Below are 25,622 nucleotides of genomic sequence, written 5' to 3' on the forward strand. Positions count from 1 at the left end.
GTGTAGCCCACAGCGATTTCCAAAAGGAACTATGCGGGGATTAGACATAAATGGAATACCAGACTTGAGTGACACGAAGTTACCTGTCTTACTCTATATTAGGCATTTAACATCATGTATGATATGTGCCCATTGACCACCACTGATGACCACCATCACATTCTCTTTTTTCAACGGAATAAATTTACATTTTTTTCTTGGAACAGACATTACTACTACACAACATCCAACAACTTTAACTCTACCGCCTGCTACTGCACAACGCCCAACAACTACAACCATGCCAACTACTACTGAAGGTATGCTATTGAAAATTTTGAATGGTGATCACGGGGATAGTTAGATTAATGTGTTGAGGCGGAAGGCAGTTCATATGTTGGCAAGGCTTAGTGACAGCAGAGAGCAGTGTCTGAATTCCAGCTTCTCAATGCCCGTCAGAGTAACACTCAGCCCCCACATATAACAACTACTGAGTGGGTTCTTCAAAACATTGAGTACTGCATGAAGATGGTGAGCGCTGATGATGCTATTGTCAGCGTGACCATCCCGCTGCTCTGTCTATTAAAACATTCACTGAATAATCTCAAAGAGAAAGATTTAAATGCCAATCAGGTGGCTATGGAGCAAGATTGTACAGTGGCTGATACCACACAGCCCAGCATAACACTATATTCTCAAGCCACACTGAGTAATGACGAGGAACAGGAGGAGGATGAGGCAGAACAGGAGTTTTTGGTGTGTGCTACAGACGGGACTTCCAATCCCAACTTCATACCTGTCCAGCATGGTTGGCCTGAAGAGGAGAAGGAGAAGGAGGCTATGCATCGTGAGGAGGAGAGGATGGTTAGCATTCTTCCTGGTGGGGACACTGAACATTTGACTCTTTGTTTTCTGCCACGCAAGGCATTGTTCATGTCCAGATGCCTTTCCCAAGACCGTTGCATGAAACACATTTTGTCCAACATGAAATACTGGCTGTGCACCTTTTTTGACCCATGGTACAAGTAGATACTTGATTCTATTATGTCGGAGTCAGACCTGCCACTTTCAGTGCATTTATGCATTCATTTATTTATGGTGGCAGAGGTACTGGCTGTTTTCACCCACAAGGATTACAGGGGAGGGCCACGCACACCAAGTGCACCTTGGGTTTGGGGGGAATGTCCACCAATTGACACATTTTCATAAGACTGTCACATCAGCAAGGGCTATCTATGGGTGTAAATATGATGAGGAGTGAGAACTTGAAGATGGTGAAGGATTACTTAGTAAGTGACCATATCAGCGTCCCTCCTTATTCCTGCTGTTCTGTTCACATTGACTGCACACTTGTGTATATATACTTTTTCGGGTCCAATAAACCCAAACAGAACTGCAGGATTAAATATTGGTTGTCCAAGCTCCACATTTGGCCAGACCTCTCCTTCTACATCTTGGAGGTGCTGCCATGCCTTGCTGTAAGTGTATTGTCTGAGCAGGTTTTTAGTTTGCCTGATGCAATCATAATGGATAGGCGCACATGCCTGTCAACGGAAAATGCAGACAGGCTGACTCTTCTAAAATTGAATAAGGACTGGATTTCTGGCAACTTTGTAAGCCTTACGGATGAAAGCAACAAAACGTAAAAGCAGCCCAAATGTTTTGTTTGGGAAGTTGTCTTAGCACATCCATCCCTTACCATTCAAAACCATTTTTTTCATGAAATCACCTCATCCTCCTCATCTTCCTGCTTCTGCAACAAGTACTTTGTGATTATGTATGTATACCCCACATGGCTAATGTGTTGCACTTTGTGAAAACCTGGCATATTGTGCAATGGTGAAACTTGTACTCTCTATTGATTGTCTTGCTGACGCACTCCAATATCGGAGTAATGAAGATTATTGCACCTGCTAAATTGTCACGTAAGATTATCTGTACCCGGATTGCGCCAGTCTCACAACTGCTAGATAAAGATATGCTATTTTTTAGAACGATAGAACATTAAGATTTTTTTTAATCAGATTGCTATAACACTGCAAATGCGGAGTAATGAAGAATATTGCCCCTGTTAAATTGTCACGTAAAATTATCTGTGCCAGGATTGCGGCAGTCGCACAACTGCTAGATAAAGATACGATATTTTTTTAAAACAATAGAAAATTAAGATTTGTTTTTAATCGTCTTGCTGACATACTCCAAGAGTGGAGTAATGAAGATTTTTGCCTCTTCTGAATTGTCACGTGCGGTTTTCTCTACCCAGATTGCGCCAGTCGCACAACTGCTATACAAATATTAGATATTTTAAGTGGAAACTAGGACAGAGCTGCAGCATGTACTTCCAAAGATAACACCCAGGTGCCTGCCTTTCACCCACCCTCCCTCCCTCCTTCTCTCCCTCCCTCCCTCCTTCTCTCCCTCCCTCTTACTGAATCTCTCCCTACTAAATCCCCACTGAACAAACAACTAATCTTGACAATCTTCAGCTCTTAAAAGAGCTTTTTGGAAGAAATAATGCTCACTGTAAACTCCTATAAATTGCCCTAAGCTATTTTCACTGTCCCTACAGTGAAACTACGCTCTCCCTACGCTGTTTCCAGCTGCAATATGTGCAAGATGGTGCAGGCAGCTTTTAAATTGTCTGGAAGGCCAGCCAATCACAGTAATGCCGGCTGCACCAAAGATGGTGCCTGCATTACTGCGATTGGCAAGCCAGCCCAGCATGTTCATTAGCTGCAAATAAAGCACAAAACATGCCGGGTGGGTCACTCCAATATACCTAGGTGAATACCTAATTACTCGTTCAGGGCCGGTTTTAGACAAAGTGGGGCCCTAGGCAAAATTCAAAGTGGGGCCCCAAATTCTGAAACATTGCACTAACAACCACACTACAGTCAATTCAGTGCATTGAAGTGAATTTTTAACTAGTAGCAACATCTTTAACCCCCAAGAAGCCACTAAATAACAAAGACAAAATTTCTGTCCAAGGAGTAAAACATATCACAAGGTTGGGTTTGTTCTTTGTTGACTACAACTAGTTAAGTCACTAAAAACACATTTTCTCGGGTATCCTCACTCTAGTTGTATCCTACAAAGAACACAGCTTTGTAATATGTTTTAAATTCAGAACAAGAAAATGGATATGTGGAAAATATGTAAATTAAAGAATATTATTACACCATTGAAATTTGCATTCTAGGTTTATTTATCACTTATTTCTCGCAAATGAGTATGAGCCCTAAGAATGGATAGAGTTGTTTTGCACCTGATCAATCTCTGCTCCATTCAGCTGGGGCTCTGAAGCCCTGATTCTTGGGAATAATGGGGGGTCTTGGCAGTCAGACCGCAGGGATCTGAAAATTATCCCGTGGATGAGTGACATCTTCTAACCTTGAGAACCCCCTTGAACAGTGATGTCTGAGCTAAATATAATATTGCATGGCAGCGTTAATTCACTAGAAATAATGAAATGAATGATACCTGCGGTCACTGATCAGGATCCTGCACAGGCTGCTCTGTGGTGTGCACTGTCACCAAGAGTGATGATGTCACTGATCACTAGTGCCAGGACCCTGGGCAGAATGGAGACATATGGTCTATGTGTCTCCATCCTGCCGGCGAAACATATTGCATCTTGCTGCTTTCAATAAATATAATTTAAAAAAAAAAAACTTTCTCCTTACCTGGCTGCGCTCCTGTGGTGATGACCCCTCCAAGCATTTCAAGCTTGCACTCGCCGGCCAATGACAATGTTGTAATACGCCGGTGGCGTGCGTGCTGCCGTCAGCTGTCAGCCTCCAATTGGCTGGCGCTTTATTGCCGTGCGGGCCCGCACAGCGATAGAGTAACTGAACCTGTGTCCCACTGGGGCCGGGAGCAGAAGAGATGGGGCTCAATGTGGTGTCATTAGGATAATCATCGCAATTATCTTGCATGAGAGAATATACACTAGTGTGAGCAACCCCTATAAGGATATATGCACACGTTGTGGATTTGGCTGCGGATCTGCAGCGGACTTGGCCCTGCGGATTCGCAGCAGTTTTCCATGTGGTGTACAGTACCATGTAAACCTATGGAAAACCAAATCCGCTGTGCCCATGCTGTGGAAAAATCCACATGGAAACGCTGCGATTTATTTTCCGCAGCATGTCAATTCTTTGTGAGGATTCTGCAGCGTTTTACACGTATTCCATAATAGGAATACAAAGGTGTAAAAACGCAGGTGGAATCCGAACAAAATCTGCATAAAATCCGCAGATAATCCGCGGTGAATCTGCAGGTAAAACGCAGGGGTTTTACCTGCTGATTCTTCAGAATCCACGCGGAAAAATCCGCAATGGAATCCGCAAAGTGTGCACATATAGCCTCACAGAACAAAGTGGTACCGTGGCTAGGGATCAGTGACATCATCACTCCTGGTGCCAGCGCACACTGCAGAGCTGCCTGTGCAGGATGCTAACGAGTGACAGACAGTAGTAGGTATCATTCATTTTTTTATCACTTTTTTTTCATTTCTTTTTTACGTTAATTACATTGGAGTTTTGGTTGCTGACTGCGCAGACTGTGTGACTGGTGTGGTAGTGCAGTTGAAAAAAACTCACCAGTAAGCACCTAAGCAGTGAAGTGTCTTCTATATGGGAACACTTGTCTTCTGGGTGGCAGCACAGCTCCTGCATTGTGTCCCTGACAGGGGCTGCTGACTGCTGTGCAGCATTAGGACAACGTCGGAGGTCACTGGTCAGGTGACCGTGTCACATAGGAAGGTCCTGCCGGCTGCCGCTGAACAGCAGCTGCCAGCCCAGGACCCAGTATACATTATAACCTGGAGCCTGCTGCACAGTGAGGATGGACGGCCACAGAGGAAGAACAGGAGAACATGCAGAGCGCTGGTCAGGTCAGTATAACACGCCTGACTGCTTCTGCCTCAGGGATTGCAGCCGCTGAGCCGACATAGATAACACAGACAAGGTAGTGCAGCCAGCGCCGACAGGAAACAACTCACAATTGCAGAACAGATAAGAGACAGATGCACTTATGTCTGCCTCTTCTGCAAAGCAAAGCACTGCCTTGTCCTATTTTAATTGTAAGCAAGCTCCATTGTGGTCATGGAACCAGCAGGGGGCCCTTGGAGGAGCGGGGGCCCCAGGCAGCTGCCTGGTCTGCCTGTGCTTAACGCCGGCCCTGTACTCGTTAAGTAATGAATAGCCCAAATAGCATACTATTCATGCGAGTAACGAATAGGGCTAAATCTATTCGGTCATCAGTGATCATCACTAGTTGTCAGTCATTATATAGGAGAGGGAGAAGGTGAGATATGACATAGAATCATAGAATGCTAGAGTTGGAAAGGACCTCAATGGTCATCGTATCCAATGCAGGATTCACTAAGCCATCTCAGACATATGTCTGTCCAACCTCTGTTTAAAGACTTCCATTGAAGGAGAAATCACCACCTCTCCTGGCAGCCTGTTCCACCCATTGACCACCCTCACTGTCAAAAAGTTTTTTCCAATATCTCATCTGGATCTTCTCCCTTTCACTTTCATTCCTTTTCTTCTTGTGTTTCCATGTGCAAATGAGAATAATGATGATCCCTTTACAATGTGACAGCCCTTCAGATATTTATAGACAGCTATTAAGTCTCCTCTTAGCCTTCTTTTTTGTAAGCTAAACATTCCCAGATCATTTAACCGTTCCTCGTAGGACATACTTTTCAGTTCACTCACCATCCTGGTAGCTCTTCTCTGAACTTGCTCCAGTTCTTTGATGTATTTTTTAACATGTGGTGCCCAGAACTGGACACAGTATTCTAGATGGGATCTGACCAAAGAGGAGTAGAGGACGATAATTACTTCATGTGATCTAGACTCTATGCTTCTCTTAATACATCTTAGAACTGTGTTTGCCTTTTTTTCTGCTGCATCACACTGTTGACTCATGTGCTGTCTGTAATCTATTACTATACTCACACCTGATAATTATACCTTCACTTTGCTTATCTAGATCCTTTATAAAAAGAAACAGCACTGGGGCAGGACAGATCTTTGTGGTACCCAACTTGAAACACTTTTACAATTGGATGTGCAACCATTTATTACCACTCTTTTAGGACAATCACTGATTCACCTATCATGAATGGCAGATCCTGAGTTATCTACTGTATATATAGATGTAATTAGTCATTTTACAGGAAGGGGAGGAGGTAAGTTGTGATATCATCTAATGTGAATGGTGGATCCTGTGTTATCTACTGTATATAGAGGAGTTATCAGTCATTGTACAGGAGGAGGTGAGCTGTGATATCACCTATTGTGATTAGTGGATACTGTGTTATCCACTGCGTATAGAGGTATAACTTTATATTTTAATCCTATCTGTGATGATAATGAGATGACCGATATTTAACCCACTAAGGACATGGCCTATTTTAAGCATATTGTCATTTGAAAACCCTATTTTTTTCTATTTAGATTACAATTTAAACCAATTTTTTGAACATTATATTCCCCTTTCTGTATACTAAGTTCCATTAGTAAAATATCCCCTAGAGATGAGAAACTTAACAGATGTTAAACTCAGCTTATATAATAAATGTATAATAAAGATAAACACTATATAAAAATAATGTTTATAACAATCGTGTGTTCTTAACAATATGCAGAAAAGAAACACTGCTGGTGCCTTCCTCAACACTGCAATCCGACTATGCCCAACTACAACCATTATAAATGCCGCCTCATCCTGTGTGACTGTCCACGTAAGTAAGATTCACTCCAGTGTTGTCTAATACAAAGATTCAGCTCCTGTTGAAACTCACTGCATAATAGATATACATTAACCCTTTAAGCACACAATCTATTTCAGCCTATATGTGAAGACTTTTTTTCATATTTTTAATCTCTGCTTTCCAAGAGCCATAACTTTTTTTCTGTCTTCCTCAGGAGGGATTATCCTTTTTTTGCAGAATGAGCCATATTTTTCAGCACAACAATTTTACATAGAATTTTACCACTCTTTCTACTTTCTGTGGGGAATAATAACTGATAACAGAATCAGCTTCTGTTTAAACTCACTGCATAATAGATATACATTAACCCTTTAAGGACCCAATCTATTTCAGCCTATATGTGAAGACTAGTGATGAGCGAGTATACTCGTTGCTCGGGTTTTCCAGAGCACGCTCAAGTGGTCTCCGAGTATTTATAACTGCTCAGAGATTCAGTTTTCATCACCTCAGTTGAATGATTTACAGCTACTATCCAGATTGAGTACATGTGGGGGTTGCCTGGTTGCTAGGGAATCCCCACATGTACTGAGCCTGGATTGTAGCTGTAAATCACTCAGCTAAGGTGATGAAAACTAAATCTCCGAGCAGTCATAAATACTCGGAGACCACCTGAGCGTGCTCAGAAAAAAACCCAAGCAACGAGTACACTCGCTCATCACTATTACTTACTAGTATACTCGTTGCTCGGGTGGTCTCCGAGTATTTGTTAGTGCTCGGAGATTTAGTTTTCATTGCCTCAGCTGCATGATTTGTGACTGCAAGACAGCTTGAATACATGTTGGGATTCAACCAGGCAAACCCCACATGTACTCAGCCTGGCTAGCAGCTGTAAATCATGCAGCTGAGTCGACAAAAACTAAATCTCTGAGCACTAACAAATACTCGGAGACCACCCAAGCGTACTCGGGCAAACCCGAGCAACGAGTATATTCGCTCATCACTATTATTTACCCATAGTAGCATTGCTTTGAAGGAAAATATGTGCAAATAGAGGTGCCATAATATTTTTTTTCTTTTTGATCTGTGTGTTAGGGCTTATACTTTTTTTTTTTGCAGAATGAGCCATATTTTTTATCACAACAATTTAACGTATAGGTTATTAACTCTGTAGGGAATGATAACTAAAGGGAAATTCTGATCTTGTTTTTGTGAGTTTTTTATTACATATCGGGCAGCTTAATGGGAGCATGTCGATGGATAAATGTAAAATGTTCCATTGTGTGCCAGAGTTAATTAGTTACTTACCCATAGTAGCATTGCTTTGAAGGAAAATATGTGCCAAATAGAGGTGCCATAAGGTGACAAATTAAAGGGAATCTGTCAGTGGGATCAACCCTCCTACTACATCTATATGGATCTGTAGGCCATAGGAAGCGGAATAAAGTGATACCTTGATCTCTGTGACCCGTTGTCTTATTCCAGAGAATTTACATTTTTCTTATATGCAAATGAGTAGATAAGATCTATGGGCCGGACTTAGATCTCTCTGAGAATCTGCCCCCTGAGATTGGCATCACCAGTGTGAGACATGTAATGACTGCTAGTCTGCTCTCCTGATCTACATGTCTCATACTAATTATGGCCCCTGTCATTTCAGAAAAAGCTTTACAGGCAGATTATCAGGTAGATCTATGTCTGGCCCATAGATCTTAACAAATAATTTACATATTAAGAAAAGTTTGTTTTTCTCTGGAATTAGACATTGGATTGCAGATATCAATCAGTATAATAGTGTCTCAGGAACTGTGGGGGGATCACTATGGGACATAATATTGTGGAGAGATCAGTGAGAAAGGCCTCATAATATATGGAAAGAAACTGACTGGGTTTCATATTATGTAGGGGGATTACTTTGAGGGCTTCATACTGCTTGTGGAAGAATCCATGTGTGGGATACTGGGGGGAGAAATTCTGCGGGGGATTGACTGTGGTTTATACCATATGGTGTATGTTGGGAGGCGGATTTCAGAACATAATATTGTATGGCGGCCATGAAAGGAATATCACAGTGGGAGAAAGAGCACTAAGAGGCTTCCATATGGGCATTATGCACTGTCCTCTACCTGTCTTTAAAAAATAGGAAGGTACAGTATGCCCTTCTGTGACTTCACCTAAGCACCACTATCCTACAGACTCCACCGAATATTTTTATTATTTTGGTGTATCATCCAATTTTTACTTTTGCTTCGGGACCCCATGATTTTTATGTACCCATCTGCCCATCTCCTTTACTACAACTATGTAGTAACAAGTACTTACAGCAGTAACTGGGAAGAGTTAGTAATAAAAGTTGTACCAGACTCAAGATAAACAAAGTTACATGTCATCACCTACGTTGGGCATGTCACTGTCCATATCACATTTGCTTTGTGCCCATTGCCCAACATCACATTCTCATTTTTCATTGGAGTGAAATAACTTTTTGTTTGGCGTGTTTTCTTTTCTCGGTCCAGGCACTACTACTACACAAAGCCCAAAAGCTACAACCATGCCACCTACTACCACACAGAGCCCAACACCTACAACCATGCCATCTACTACCACACAAAGCCCAACACCTACAACCATGCCACCTACTACCACAGAACACCCAACAACTACAACCATGCCACCTACTACCACAGAACGCCCAACAACTACAACCATAGCAACTACTACCACACAAATCTCAACAACAGCCATCTCAATTACTACCATAGAACACCCAACAACTACAACCATGCAAACTACTACTACAGAGCGCCCAACAACTGCAACCATGCCACCTACTACCATAGTAATCCTAACAACTACAACCATGCCAACCACTACCACACAAAGCCCAACAACCACAACCATGTTAACTGCTACCACAAAACACCCAACAACTACTACCATGTCAACTACTACCACACAAGGCTCAAAAACTACAACCATGCCACCTACTACCACTCAAAGCCCAACAACTACAACCATGCCAACTACTACCACACAAAGCCCAACAGCTAAAACCATGTTACCTGCTACCGCAAAACGTCCAACAGCTACAACCATGTCAACTACTACCACACAAAGCTCTAAAACTACAACCATGCCACCTACTACCACACAAAGCCCAACAACTGCAACCATGCAAACTACTACCACACAAATCCCAACAACAACCATGTCAACTACTACCTCAGAACGCCCAACAACTACAACCATGCAAACTACTACAACAGAACACCCAACAACTACAACCATGTCAACGGCTACCACAGAACACCCAACAACTACAACTATGCCATCTACTACCACACAAAGCACAAGAACTACAACCATGCCAACTACTACCACACAAAACCCAGCAAATACAACCATGCCACCTACTACCTCACAAAGCCCAACAACTGCAACCATGCCACCCAATAACACAGAAAGCCCAACAACTACAACCATGTCAATGGCTACCACAGAACACCCAACAACTACAATTATGCCAACTACTACCACACAAAGCACAACATCTACAACCATGCCAACTACTACCATGCAAAGCTCAAAAACTACAACCATGTCAACTACTACCACACAAAGCCCAACAACTACAATCATGCCACCTACTTCCACACAAAGGCCGACTACAACCATGCCATCTACTACCACAGAACACTCAAAAAGTACAACCATACTATCTACTCACAAAGGTATGTTACTCAACTTACTAAACTTACCAAGGGTATTGGCTCTTCAGTCTCACTATGTGGATTCTTTCCAGTGGAAGAGGTTCTCCACCAAAATTAATTTTTTGCTAAATCAAATTAATGCAGTCGAAAGTGCAAACTTGCTTTTCCTAATCACCTCTTTCCTTGGCTGAGATGGCAGATAACTCCCTCATTGTACAAAGAAAAATAATAATAATATTCATGTCTTCTAAACATAGGAATAGTTCACTGCTGGTTTCTTCCACAAAACTGCAACCCAGAAATTTACTGCAGCTATCTATGTTCTCATATACTATGTGAATGTCAATCAAAGTATGATTTACCTGAATGTTATAGAGATTGTGTGATCAGTTGAGATGAGCAAATCTTTTGAATTGTATATTTGAAATATTTGATGAATTTGAGATGAAATTCCATTCATTGTGAATACAATTACTGTGAAATTCCTCGAGAGCCTCCAATTGCCCTAAAAGGACATGAATAACACTATGAGGTGTTTTTTGGCTTTGTTTCCTTATCTCTGTGGCTATGTGAACGGTGAGTCCCCTCACAATCTAGATTCACCACAAAATGGCTGCTGTATTGCCTACATCTGCTTTTATACAGGTTGTGATAGTCCCTCTTGATTGGCTGTGTCATAACTTGTAATGTGATATCTGTGAGACATTATGAGGAAACCAACCCAGCTGTATCCGAGGTCTTTTGATCCATCTCTGGCTGATGCATTGATCTGCAGTATGTGAAATGTTTGTGGCCAATTTGGTTAATTCAACAAACCCAAATCCCAAAGTGTTTGAATTCGCCAGGTTCAGCAAATTTAAAAAATGTTTACATGAATTCAATATGCATCACATCGATTAACTAATTTCTAATGATAAAACCTTTATATCTTGCATAAAGCTGCTCTCGCTGAGAAGGTACATTGATGACGTATTGATTTTATTGGGCATCATGATAGTTATCTAATCATACATTAAAGTATACTTTTAATAATGGTTTCAGCTGTGCATTCCACCAAAAATAAAAAAAGATACGAGAGAGATGGTTGGTAGAACTGGAACTGGTGGGTTATGGCATATAATAGGTTTCTTTAAATAATCGACACCCCCTACAAGTAAGGGCATTCCAACATTAAAGACATCTATTCAGTTCTTGGAAGGAATCCCAGTTGATCCCATCACGTTTGCTATTACAATGTAAAGTGTTACATGACTCCTCTCTGTAGAAACAAAGTGTGGTGGACATTGCCCAAGGGTCATAGGAAGGGTGTAGCCCATAATGACTTGCAAAAGGAAGTATGCGGGGATTAGACATAAATGGAATACCAGACTTGAGTGACACGAAGTTACCTGTCTTACTCTATATTAGGCATTTAACATCATGTATGATATGTGCCCATTGACCACCACCGATGACCACCATCACATTCTCTTTTTTCAATGGAATAAATTTACATTTTTTTCTTGGAACAGACATTACTACTACACAACATCCAACAACTTTAACTCTACCGCCTGCTACCGCACAACGCCCAACAACTAAAATCACGCCAACTACTACTGAAGGTATGCTATTGATTATTGAACTTCCTAAAACTTACCAAAAAACAACACAACGCAGCCAAAGCTACCAACCTGCTATTCCTATTCGCCTCCTTCCTTTGCTGCATTGAAACATTATGTTGATCTTGTATACAGAACAATGATGATAATAATATTCATGTCTTCTAAACATAGGAAATGATCAGTGCTGGTGCCTTCCTCAAAACTGCAGCCCAGAAATGTACTACCGTAATCTATGTCCTCTTATGCCATGTGAATGTCCATGTAAGTAAGAGTTACCTCAATATTATGGAGCACATGTGGTCACTAGAGATGAGACAGCTTTTGAAATTTGAAGTCACCACCTTTGCCAAATTTTCACAGGAAATTCGTTTTACTGCTAATCGAAAGTACTTGATTACTTGATTGAGTACCTGATGAGATGAGTACAGCACACATTTGATTTACATTAACTCCACTTGCTCATCAATACTGACAACACCTCTATATCCAGTAGATATAACATGATTCACCAACAGGGCAAGTTTTAGACAATGTGGGGTAAAAGTTTAAAGTGTGTCCCCAAATACAAAGATGCTGCATCATCACAAGGAAACATTTCGATTTATCCAGCTGATAAACAAGCGCGATGGACAATATTGAAGTAGTTAGATGCCTATTTACCGGACTTTTCACAGAAGATACGTAGACTGATGGGCACAGAACAATCACAAGTAGATCAATCTGTCCCCATACAGTATCTGTGGTTTAGACCGGTGAAGTGCTGATGAAGGCAGTGATCTTTGTTCAGGTATAAACAATCCATTCAACAAATGAATAAGCAGTATTTTGCTCATTCGTTGGGTGATGTTTACACCTATGAACTCTCATCTTCGTTGTCAGTAATTATTAATGCTACATAAACACACACTGTATGTGGCACAGACATTATATGTTACACACACATATGTATATATATGTAGCACACATGTATGCACAGAGCAGGTACATGCAAATCCAGAGCTCCTACGTACACGGACCAAATACTGTACATACAGATCAATGAATACACATACATACATTTACATGCATGCAAAGGCACATAAATACAGATGCATGTGTAAGCAGGTTACGGGATGCAGAGGACAGAGCAAGGGTTGACACAAAATTAATTTTTTTTACGATTACTACTCCCCTCAGGGAGAAAACACAACAGGGATAATGGGTCAGCAGAACACGGAATCGGGAGCAAGGAAAAAAAAATGGGTGTGGAGGAAAAAAAAGAGAGAAAAGAGGAAAAAAATAGTTCCAGGGGAGAAAACCAGTTTGTTACAGAGAGTTCGTTGGCGTCAAAACTGTGACGCATAGATGTCCATTATGATCCTCTGAATAATGATGTCTCTGATTCTGGCGGTGGTGTTAATCCCTCGGGATCAGGAGTATTTCTCTTAATATTGACGTATATCCTCCTGCCGGCGGTGGGGATTTCCCGGAGTACGGTCAGTGTGCAATCAATAGGGATGTGATAAGCTGGGTATCACACAATTTCTCTTCCCCTCAGCGTACCGAGATCTCGTATCACCTGTCTTCGTTGTCACTGAAGAAATCTCCTCAAAGCCATTATCTAATTTCCCCCATCTGTGGGCGCTAACGTTCTGCCTCTGTGATCTTTTCCTCACAGTATATGATGTTGGCAGAAAGCCGGTTCATTGTGGTTGGTAGTCTCTATCTAAAGGCACGCGTGCAGCCCCCGCTATCTCTGTCAGTTTGGCACCTCGATGCAACAGGAGCCACCTCAGTCCAGCGAGCTTTTTGTCCCCGTCCTCTTGGCACATCCTTCTCTCTGCCTGACGCACGTCCTTCTTCTTGACCATTAACCAACTCCGTCCTTTTTTCTCCTCAACCGCGCGCTTTGCCTTTCCGCCAAATCTTCCTGGTCTCTGGCGCGCTGCAGCCCTATTAGCTTGCCCGTACTCCCTTCTTCCCTGTATAACCTGGGTGACAGTCCCGTTGGTTCCAGACCCTTCATGGAAAGATACGCCTGTATCGGGTTTTCTCCTTACATTCCCCCGTCTTTGTGCTAGCCATTCCACGGGCGAGAGTTCTCGTAATAGGCATTGGCATTCTCCCACTCCTTGAACAATTTGTTGCCAAACAAAATACTCCTGATCAAAGCAGTTGGGGTTTTTCCCTGCTGTATAACATACAGAACATTGTAATTAGGGAATCTTGGACGAATCTGGTTGAGTAGCTGGGTCCGTTTGATCTGTTGGAGGCGGGGATGCAAGTGGAACAGCCAATTTAGGAACTGCAGATGTTTCACACTTCAGTCCTCTTTGTGTTAGCTCTAGACACTCTCCTTCTTCAGAGTCACTATCGTTAAAGGGAAGATTCTCAGTAAGGTTAGGCTTCTCTTCTTTCGCTAAGACAGGGTCTCTGGATGCGCAGGGGCGGAGCAGGTTTCTGTGTAATATGTACGTAGAGGAATCTTCCTTTCCTTCTAATTGTACTTCATAGATGGGTTCTTCAGAATTGACTCGCCGCTAGTGTTGAGCGATACAGTCCGATACTTGAAAGTATCGGTATCGGAAAGTATCGGCCGATACCGGCAAAGTATCGGATCTAATCCGATACCGATACCCGATACCAATACAAGTCAATGGGACTCATGTATCGGACGGTATTCCTGATGGTTCCCAGGGTCTGAAGGAGAGGAAACTCTCCTTCAGGCCCTGGGAACCATATTAATGTGTAAAATAAAGAATTAAAATAAAAAATATTGCTATACTCACCTCTCCGACGCAGCCTGCACCTTACCGAGGGAACCGGGAGCCTTCTTTGCTTAAAATGCGCGCTTTTCCTTCCTTCCGTGACGTCACGGCTTCTGATTGGTCGCGTGCCGCCCATGTGACCGCGACGCGACCAATCACAGCAAGCCGTGACGTAATTTTCAGGTCCTTCTAGGCATTCAGTATTTTAAAATTACGTTCCGGCGTTGTGATTGGTCGCGTCGCGGTCACATGGGCGACGCGACCAATCACAAGCCGTGACGTCACGGGAGGCTGGACACGCGCGCATTTTAAAAAATTTCTTTACCTGGTCTGCCAAAAAACAGGGTGTATGGGGTGTTTCCGGTGGTGCGATGCACTCGGTTGTTGTATACCCATACCAATTCTGTCACGAATTCAGGCCAACGAGCATGACAGTCTTCCTCCAATGTTCTCAGCATTTGAATGAGAGTCCGGTTAAATCTTTCACGTGCTCCATTTCCCTGAGGATGATAGAGTGTTGTCCGTGACTTCTCTATTTGATACAAATGATAGAACTCCTCCATTACTCGTCCCATAAAACAGGCCCCTTGATCCAAATGTATCCTCTTCGCTCCGGACCTACACCATCGGGACTGTCACCCCCTGTTCTTGCTCACGCATATGTGCCTCAAGCTCAATTTCTGCAAACATCATGTGATGGTTTACTCGCAAGCGTTCCCGCAAAGCCTGTGTAATAATTATAGGGGATAACTCAGGAGACTCTTTGCGTGGAACAAGACAACTACAGGACACAGTTTTATAAATGGTAAAGTCTATATTATCACACGGTGATTCAAACAGGTGCAGAGAGAAACTCAAGTCTACAACACTTGGTGCAATTATCAAATGCAGCTCAGCAGTCTATAGGAAACATCAGAGGAAAATGCAATAACGCCGAAAGTCTATGAAGCACAATTATTCTTGAGGATACTTGACACGAATAAGTCCTTTCTTAGTCCACAACACAGATAGATATGCTTATAAGGCAGTTCAAATAATATCTTAGCTCAACCAGGGAGGTCTGGGTAATAGTCTCAGGTTCTTGCAGAGCAGAAACAGCTTACATGTCCAGCAAATGCAGATGGAAGCAAACACGAGCAGCAGATGAAGGAGGATTACTGGAACTGGTGTATGCAGCAGGAACTCAAAGCAGAGTAGCAGGATAACCCCACAGGTTCACAGGAGCAGGTATATAGCCAGGTAGTCACCAGAGGTCAGGAGCTGGATGCAAGGCAGAATACTCTAGCACAGACTGAAGGCTGGGGTGGAGTTTTATAGCAGGAAGACACAGTGCACATGAGACCAATGACGCTATCTTGGAAAAGGGTAGTAATGCACAAAAAGGTAATAAAAAATGTTCAGAGTCCTGACAGCCTGTTTCAACAGCGCATCTCTCAATCCAGTCACTAACTTATCCCGTAACACTATGTCAATTGACCCTACTCCCACAACGTCCTTATGGGTTATAGCAGTGTGATTCTCCTGTAAGAATTCATATACTGGGTCACTGTATCCCCCTCTCTTTGAACTCGATTAAATAGTGGCATATGCAGTTTCCCTACATCTGTGGGGTCCCCATGCATCTCCTCCAGTATACTTAACACTTTGTCAACTGTATCCCTCATTTGGGGAAGTCTTAGCATTAACTGACCCCCTGGCCTCTCCCTCCAGGGCCATCATGGCCACCTCCGCCTGTAGTGTGGGGATCATAGGGTGCATCTTCATCATCCCTCTAATACAAACATGGAATCGGGAGCAAGGAAAAAATGGGTGTGGAAGAGAAAAAAGAGAAAAGAAAAAAAATAGTTCCAGGGAAGAAAACAAAGGAAAACAATAATTTCTTCAACTACCGTCGACTTCAGGAAACCGGTTCGATACAGAGAGTTCGTTGGCGTCAAAACTGTGACGCATAGATGTCCGTTATGATCCTCAGAAAAATGACGTCTTTGATCCTCGGGATCTGGAGTATTTCTCTTAATGTTGACGTATAGTCCTCCTGCCGGTGATGGGGATTCCCTGGAGTACGGTCTGTGTGCAATCCATAGACACGTGATGAGCTGGGTGTCTCACAATTTCTCTTCCCCTCAGCATACCGGGATCTCCTGTCACCTGTCTCTGTTGTCGCTGAAGAAATTTCCTCAAAGACAATATCTAATTTCCCCCATCTAAGCGTGTGGGCGCTTATGTCCTGCCTCTGTGATCTTTTCCTCATGGTACACGATGTAGGCAGAAAGCCGGTACGTTGCTGTCGGTAGTCTCTATCTAAAGGCACGTGCGCAGCCCTCGCTATCTCTGTCAGTTTGGCACCTCGATGTAACGGGAGCCACCTCAGTCCAGCGAGCTTTTCGTCCCCGTCCTCTTGGCACAACCTTCTCTCTGCCTGACGCACGCCCCTTTTCTCGACCGTTAACCAAATCTTCCTGGTCTCTCGCGTGCTGCAGCCCTATTAGCTTGCCCGTGCTCCCTTCTTCCCTGTATAACCTGGGTGACAGTCCGTTGGTTCCAGACCCTTCACGGAAAAGATTTGCCTGGTTCGGCTCTTCTCCTTACACATGCATGCATATACATACAGAAATATGCATGCGCAGGCATATAGATAGAGAGACATGCATGCACATACACAGGGACACAGAGACAGAGACATGTATGCACACAATAGAATACTTACCAGTCTCCTCTTCTTCAGTTCTTAAGCAGTATCAACATTAAAAATTAGATTGATAATGCAGAGTTATTATAAATATCATTTTTGCCATAGGCTCTGGGGGCCCTTGAGGGAGTTTGTGCACTGAGCAATTACCCAGTATTTCCCTTAATGCTGGCCCTGTCACCATTCACAAATAGGTGATATCACAGCTCACCTTCTCCTGTACAATAACTGATAAACACCTCTATATACAGTAGATAATACAGGATCCACCATACACAATAGGAAATTCCACAGCTCACCTCCTGCTCCTGTACAATGACTGATAACACCTTTATATACAGTAGATAACACAGGATCCACCATTCACAATAAGTGATATCACAGCTCACCTCCCCCTCCTGTACAATGAATGATAACACCTCTACATACAGTAGATAACACAGGATCCACCATTCACAATAGGTGATGTCACAGCTCACCTCCTCCTTCTGTATAATGACTGATAACACTTCTATATACAGTAGATAACACAGGATCCACTATTCACAATAGGTGATGTTACAGCTCACCTCCTCCTCCTGTACAATGACTGATAACACCTCTATATACAGTAGATAACACAGGATCCACCATTCACAATAGGTGAGGTCACAGCTCACCTCCTCCTCCGGTACAATGACTGATAACACTTCTATATACAGTAGATAACACAGGATCCACCATTCACAATAGGTGATGTCACAGCTCATCTCCTCCTCCTGTACAATGACTGATAACACCTCTATATACAGTAGATAACACAGGATCCACCATTCACAATAGGAGATGTCACAGCTCACCTCCTCCTGTACAATGACTGATAACACATCTATATACAGTAGATTACACAAGATCCACCATTCACAATAAGTAATGTCACAGCTCACCTCCTCCTCCTGTACAATGACTGATAACACCTCTATATATAGTAGATAACACAGGACCCACCATTCACAATAGATGATGTCACAGCTCACCTCCTCCTTCTTCTGTAGAATGACTGATAACACCTCTACAGTATATACAGTAGATAACACAAGATCCACCATTCACAATAGGTGATATCACAGCTCACCTCCTCCTCCTGTACAATGACTGATAACACCTCTATATACAGTAGATAACACAGTACCCACCATTCACAATAGATGATGTCACAGCTCACATCCTCCCCCTCCTGTACAATGACTGATAACACCTCTATATACAGTAGATAACACAGGACCCGCCATTCACAATAGATGATGTCACAGCTCACCTCCTCCTGTATAATGACTGATAACACTTCTATGTACAGCAGATAACAACAGATCCACCATTTACAACAGTTGATGTCACAGCTAACCTCCTTCCCCTCCTGTACAACTTTGCTCAAATTACAACATATTTAGAAAACACCTACCGTATATACTCGTTTATAAGTTGAGTTTTTTCAGCACATTTTTTTGTGCTGAAAACGCCCCCTCGGCTTATAAACGAGTCACGTTACAGAAAGCCGGCGGGGGAGGGGGGGTGGTGCACATATCATACTCACCTACCTGCGCGCCCTCGGTGTTGGCACTGCATCTCGTCTACACTCCCATTGGGTGGCGAGCATATTCATCACCTTAATGAGCAGTACCACGTGACCATTGACCACAGGAAGAGCTGCAGGCAGACACCGGGGACAGAACGAGATGCAGTGCCAGCACCCAGGGCGCGCAGGTAGGTGAGTATGATGTTTGTTTGTTTTTTCAATAGGAAACATTCACACAGGGATAGGGAATAAGTAGGCATGCATACAGGGACAGAACGGGGGGGAGGCATTCATACCAGGACAGGAAAGGGGGAGGCATGCATACAGGGACTGAATGGGGAGGCATGCATACAGGGAAGGAACGGGGGAGGCATGCATACAGGGACTGAACGGGGGAGGCATGCATACAGGGACTGAACGGCGGGAGGCATGGAAACAGGGACTGAATGGCGGAGGCATGCATACAGGGACTGAACGGGGGAGGCATGCATAAAGGGACGGAACGTGGGAGGCATGCATACAGGGACTGAAAGGGGGGGTATGCATACAGGGACTGAACCGCGGGAGGCATGGAAACAGGGACTGAATGGCGGAGGCATGCATACAGGGACTGAACGGGGGAGGCATGCATACAGGGACTGAATGAGGGAGGCATGCATACAGGGACTGAATGGGGAGGCATGCAAACAGGGACTGAATGGGGGAGGCATGCATACAGGGACTGAACGGGGGAGGCATGCATACAGGGACTGAATGGGGAGACATGCATACAGGGAAGGAACGGGGGAGGCATGCATACAGGGGCAGGGACAGGGGAGGCATGCATACAGGGACTGAATGGGGAGACATTCATACAGGGACTGAATGGGGAGGCATGCAAACAGGGACTGAATGGGGGAGGCATGCTTACAGGGACTGAATGGGGAGACATACATACAGGGAAGGAACGGAGGAGGCATGCATACAGGGGCTGGGACAGGGGAGGCATGTAGACAGGTGCAGGGATTGGGAGGCATTCATACCAGAACAGGGATGAGGGAACAAAGTATATCCAGCTTATACTTGAGTCAATAAGCTTACGCAGTTTTCCAAGGTAAAAGTAGGTGCCTCGTTTTATACTCAGGTCGGCTTATACTCGAGTATATACGGTGTACAAAAAATAGGGTATGCATCACTATGCTGCAGCTAAAGTTCATGTGCCCAACAGGAAGTAGGAGTCTAATATTAGGTCCACTGGCCAATGTGAAAACTGCAAAGATTTTTTATATATATATATTTAAATATTTACATATCAACAGTTAAAATACAGGTAAAAATTTGCTTAAAAAAATAGGTCACTTTATGATTACATATTTCTTTTGCTGCTATAGTAGCTTTGTTGCACGTAACTACTGTATACAGTTACCTGTTTGTTCTCAAAAAATAAATCTCAACTACTAGGATCCATTCCTGACAAGCAAAGTAAAGATAGAAGTGCTTAGTACTTACATCAATCATTTCTCTGCATAAAGCAGCTCTAGTTATAGGAGGATTTTGACACACCAATTATACCTGTCCAAATGATAGTAGTCCAGCCATACATTAAGGTATACCTCTAATAGTGGTCCAAGCTTTACCTTCCACCAAAAATTTAAGTCATGCGAGAGAGGTAGCTGGAAGAACTGGCTGGACCTTTAAAGAATTATACTTCTTTAAACAATTGACACCACCAACTTTAGAGATAGCTATACATTTTGTAGACCATATCTGTTAGGAAGAAAGGATCCCAGCTCCAGTTGGCCTCATTCACTTTGCGAATATATATTGAAATTTGGTAAGATTTCTGTTTAGAGAAACAGCAAATAAACTGTGGGGCATTTGGCCCAAGGGTCATTGAAATGGTAGAGCCCACATGGATTTGCAGCAGGAACTGGGTGAGGTAACTAAAGCTGTAGAACAAGACTCCAGTGACGAAACATTGCATCCCTTGTACTATGTTAGGCATGTCAATGTCCACATCTTATATGCTATGTGTTGATTGCCAACCACCACATTCCCCTTTTTCTTTGGATTTAAATAATTGATTTTTTTTTCGGGCATCAGACAATACAACTACACAACTCCCAGCAACTACAACCATACCATCAACTACCACAAAACACCCAACAAATACAACCATACCACCAACTTCCACAGAACACCTAACAACTACAACCATACCACCAGCTACGACAGAATGGTCAACAACTACAACCATACCACCAACTACGACAGAACACCCAACTGCAACAATACCACCAACTACCACAGAACACCCAACTACAACTAAACCACCAACTACGACAGAAAGCACAACAACTACAACCATACCACCAACTACCTCAGAACCCCCAACTACAACCATACCACCAACTACCATAGAACATCCAACAAGTACAACTATACCACCTTCCACAGAGCGTAAAAAAACTACAGCCATACCACCAACTACCACAGATCTCCCAACAACTAGAACCAAACCACCAACTACCACAGAACACCCAACAACTACAAATATACCATCAACTATGACAGAACACCCAACAACTAGAACTATGCCACCAACTATGACAGAACGCTCAACAATTACAACCATACCAACTATCACAGAACGTTCAACAACTACAACCATACCACCAACTACCACAGAACACCCAACTGCAAAAATACCACCAACTACCACAGAACATCCAACTACAACTAAACCACCAACTACGACAGAAAGCCCAACAACTACAACCATACCACCAACTACCTCAGAACCCCCAACTACAACCATACCACCAACTACCACAGAACATCCAACAACTACAACTATACCAACTACCAGAGAGCGTCAAAAAACTACAGCCATACCACCAACTACCACAGATCCCCCAACAACTAGAACCAAACCACCAACTACCACAGAACACCCAACAACTACAAATATACCACCAACTACGACAGAACGCCCAACAACTACAATTATACTAACTACCACAGAACTCTCAACAACCACAATCATACCACTAACTACCACAGATCGCCCAACAATTACAACCATACCACCAACTACAACAGAACGCCCAACAACTACAGCCATATCACCAATTACCTCAGAGCGTTCAGCAAATAAAACCATACCACCAACTACCACAGAACACCCAACAACTATAACCATGCCACCAACTACCACAGAACGCCCAACAACTTCAACCATACCACCTACTACCACAGAACGCCCAACAACTTCAACCATACCACCTACTACCACAGAACGCCCAGCAACTTCAACCATACCACCTACTACCACAGAACACCCAACTGCAACAATACCACCAACTACCACAGAACATCCAACTACAACTAAACCACCAACTACGACAGAAAGCCCAACAACTACAACCATACCACCAACTACCACAGAACGCCCAACAACTTCAACCATACCACCTACTACCACAGAACACCCAACTGCAACAATACCACCAACTACCACAGAACATCCAACTACAACTAAACCACCAACTACGACAGAAAGCCCAACAACTACAACCATACCACCAACTACCTCAGAACCCCCAACTACAACCATACCACCAACTACCACAGAACATCCAACAACTACAACTATACCAACTACCACAGAGCGTCAAAAAACTACAGCCATACCACCAACTACCACAGATCCCCCAACAACTAGAACCAAACCACCAACTACCACAGAACACCCAACAACTACAAATATACCACCAACTACGACAGAACGCCCAACAACTACAATTATACTAACTACCACAGAACTCTCAACAACCACAATCATACCACTAACTACCACAGATCGCCCAACAATTACAACCATACCACCAACTACAACAGAACGCCCAACAACTACAGCCATATCACCAATTACCTCAGAGCGTTCAGCAAATAAAACCATACCACCAACTACCACAGAACACCCAACAACTATAACCATGCCACCAACTACCACAGAACGCCCAACAACTTCAACCATACCACCTACTACCACAGAACGCCCAACAACTTCAACCATACCACCTACTACCACAGAACGCCCAGCAACTTCAACCATACCACCAACTACCACAGAACGCCCAACCACTAATGCCATACCACCAATTACCACAGAACACCCAACAACTACAAACATATCACCAACTACCACAGAACGACCAACAACTACAGCCATACTACCAACTACCACAGAACACAAAACATCTATAACCATGTCACCTACTACTGAAGGTATGTAACTCAATTTACTAAACTGACCAATAGGGCATTGGTTCTTCAGCCTTGCTATCTACAGGAAGCATCTTTCAAATTCAAGAGGCTATCTACCAAAATTAATATTGGCATCTACCTAATGCAACTGAAACTAACAACTTGCTTTTTATATATGCCCCCCACCCCTTGTCTGTGTTTGTGGATAGAAATTAAGTAAGAAAATCAAAAGCAAGAAGTTATGACTGTTATTGTTAACTCAGTTTTCTTTTCTTCAGCTCTGACTACATCAAAAAGCTCAAGCACCACTCCGCATCTCACTGCTGGTAAGCTATTGGTATACTTGTGGTAAAAAATGTAAGACTTGAAAATGTCAAGATTTAATTATTTTTTTAGAGTGAAATTTCATCTAGTGAAATATACAAAAAATATCTGCATATACGAGATTATGGATTTTTGTAAATTTGAAAGGCTTCAGAAAAATGGCTTCTAGCTGGTTGCTAAATTGGTAAGCCATAGATGGCCAGGGTAAGTTAAAAAAAGTTATACTCCGCAATACACTAACCTGCCCAGCCTCTCTACCACTGGCTGCCCATCATGTGGCCTTCAGAGCTGCTTCTTCTTTCCCCCTTCATGCTGCCCACCGTCTGGTCCTCTTCTTTCCACAGTTGTGTCTTCGGCCAGCTTACATTGGGTGACCAGGCCTCAGAGGTCTCTGCACATCAGACAACATGATGCCATGGATGAGTGACATGCAGTGACCTCTGGGGCCTGGTCTCAGCCTGAAGTCCTGAAAAAGAGTGAATAGGTCAAAGAAGGCCTCTTCTACTGCCTTCCTACACCATATTTTGCAGCCTGTTCAATTTAGGCTTTGACTTTAAGCCGCGACCTCACTGTGCATTGCAATAGATGAGGAGCACAACGGAGGAAAGAGGCAACTCTGAGGAACAGATGGCAGGCAGCGATGGGTCCAGACAGGTGAGCAGTGAGTATCATTTTTTACTATCTTACATTTACTATGCTCTGGGGTTTGATGAGACCTCATAGTATAATAAAAGACATTCAATTTGTGGAGAATAACTTTGCTGAGAAATGAATTTCCTGAGAAAATTTACATAATTTAGATAACTCAAATTTTGTCAGATCTGCTCATCGATAGTTTTGTGACATGGTTTACATATTGTGTTATGTGAAAAAGGGGTTGTCCGGTCTTCTAATAAAAGTCTGCAGTCACTCTATGTGACTGCAGACTTTTGAATCCTTACAGCATGCACACCGCACACTGTCAGGATTCTTCAGTGTTGCTGCCAAAAGCTGCTGGTCAAGTGACTACAAGTTTGCAATTTGGATCCTTCTGGTCACATTCCGACTAGACGTTTTCAGCCTCGCTTTAATACAAGTGAAATGTGTGAGGACCAGCAAGTATGCTCAGCATATAACTGCATGTATGCAAATCGCATACATGTGGTTACCTCAAACCCACTCAAAGTAGCAACACTGGCGAATCCTGACATTGGGCGCATGGCTTGTGGCTTGTGTGATTTAAGAACCTCACGTGAGTCCCAAGAACGCGAGTGCCGACACTGCTGGAACAGCACGGGAGGTGAGTATAGGAGTCTTTATTTTAACGGGGGCAAATATCAAGACTGAGAAGGGGTTATCCTAGTAGTGGACAACCCCTTTAACCAATATCTTGACAGAAGAATAATTTTTTTATGTGATTAATCTAAAACATCCAATTTATACAGATCAGATTGACATGTTTTTAAACTATTCCTTTTCGTATGGGTCCATCTACATCACCATACCTAAGCCCAACAATTCCAACTACTAATAATAAGCTTTTGGTGTCAGTTTACATTACATTGTGTTCTGCATCATGGAAAAACTGTAATTTTTTTTAATTATATTGTTTAGTAACTCTCCTTAATTCTGGTATAGTTCCAGATACGTCATTAACCCCAACGGCAGCCTCTACAAGTAAGTGTTTAATACTTTTGATATAGAGAAAAAAGTTTTTTTTTTTTAATTATTTAACAAGTATTCAGGTTGTGTTTAGTTGTAATTATACTTTTTGTGACACAGCTTAACCTGCAATAGATCACAGAATCCAATTAGAATCACTTTGCTTGTCACTGTTTTCATGCTATTATATATTCTTCTACTAAAAATAATGTCCGGAATGAGAGAAGAAAACCTGTGGATTCAACTGAAACATATTTTAATGTATTGATAACTTTTGGTACATTTATTGATTCATTATGGGCTACTTCACTGAAAAGGTTTTATTTTCCCACCAAAGCTGAGAAAAATATATAAAAGGTTAAAAAAGGGAAGTGACCTCTTTATACACGGGAATTTAATCT

At 42.8% G+C, this 25,622-nt stretch overlaps 2 protein-coding genes across 2 annotated transcripts; both read left to right on the forward strand.

Annotated features, from left to right (window-relative positions):
* The first annotated feature begins 209 nt into the window (after positions 1 to 209).
* Positions 210 to 25,346, forward strand: LOC143803793 (uncharacterized). Its single transcript, XM_077281560.1, has 7 exons — positions 210 to 299; positions 6,641 to 6,736; positions 11,925 to 12,017; positions 12,189 to 12,278; positions 23,535 to 23,582; positions 25,198 to 25,236; positions 25,342 to 25,346. The coding sequence occupies exons 1-7, from the start codon at positions 281 to 283 to the stop codon at positions 25,344 to 25,346; spliced, it is 390 nt and encodes a 129-aa protein (XP_077137675.1). The 5' UTR covers positions 210 to 280.
* LOC143808948 (uncharacterized) lies at positions 16,570 to 23,285 on the forward strand. The gene is made up of 2 exons (XM_077292125.1): positions 16,570 to 16,672; positions 21,091 to 23,285. Exons 1-2 carry the CDS (start codon positions 16,570 to 16,572, stop codon positions 23,283 to 23,285), a joined length of 2,298 nt encoding a protein of 765 aa, XP_077148240.1.
* Positions 25,347 to 25,622: the final 276 nt, after the last annotated feature.

Source organism: Ranitomeya variabilis, chromosome 2 (genome assembly GCF_051348905.1).
Source record: "Ranitomeya variabilis isolate aRanVar5 chromosome 2, aRanVar5.hap1, whole genome shotgun sequence".
Classification (NCBI taxonomy): domain Eukaryota; kingdom Metazoa; phylum Chordata; class Amphibia; order Anura; family Dendrobatidae; genus Ranitomeya; species Ranitomeya variabilis.

What these genes read in the sequence shown, in the direction of transcription:
- LOC143803793 (XM_077281560.1), top strand. An exon ending in CACGCCAACTACTACTGAAG is followed by an intron (nt 12,018 to 12,188) that starts GTATGCTATTGA and finishes TTCTAAACATAG; the next exon opens with GAAATGATCAGTGCTGGTGC. An exon ending in TATGCCATGTGAATGTCCAT is followed by an intron (nt 12,279 to 23,534) that starts GTAAGTAAGAGT and finishes TCTTTTCTTCAG; the next exon opens with CTCTGACTACATCAAAAAGC.
- LOC143808948 (XM_077292125.1), top strand. Translation starts at nt 16,570, where the DNA reads ATGGGTGTGGAAGAGAAAAAAGAGAAAAGAAAAAAAATAGTTCCAGGG. An exon ending in CCGTCGACTTCAGGAAACCG is followed by an intron (nt 16,673 to 21,090) that starts GTTCGATACAGA and finishes TTCGGGCATCAG; the next exon opens with ACAATACAACTACACAACTC.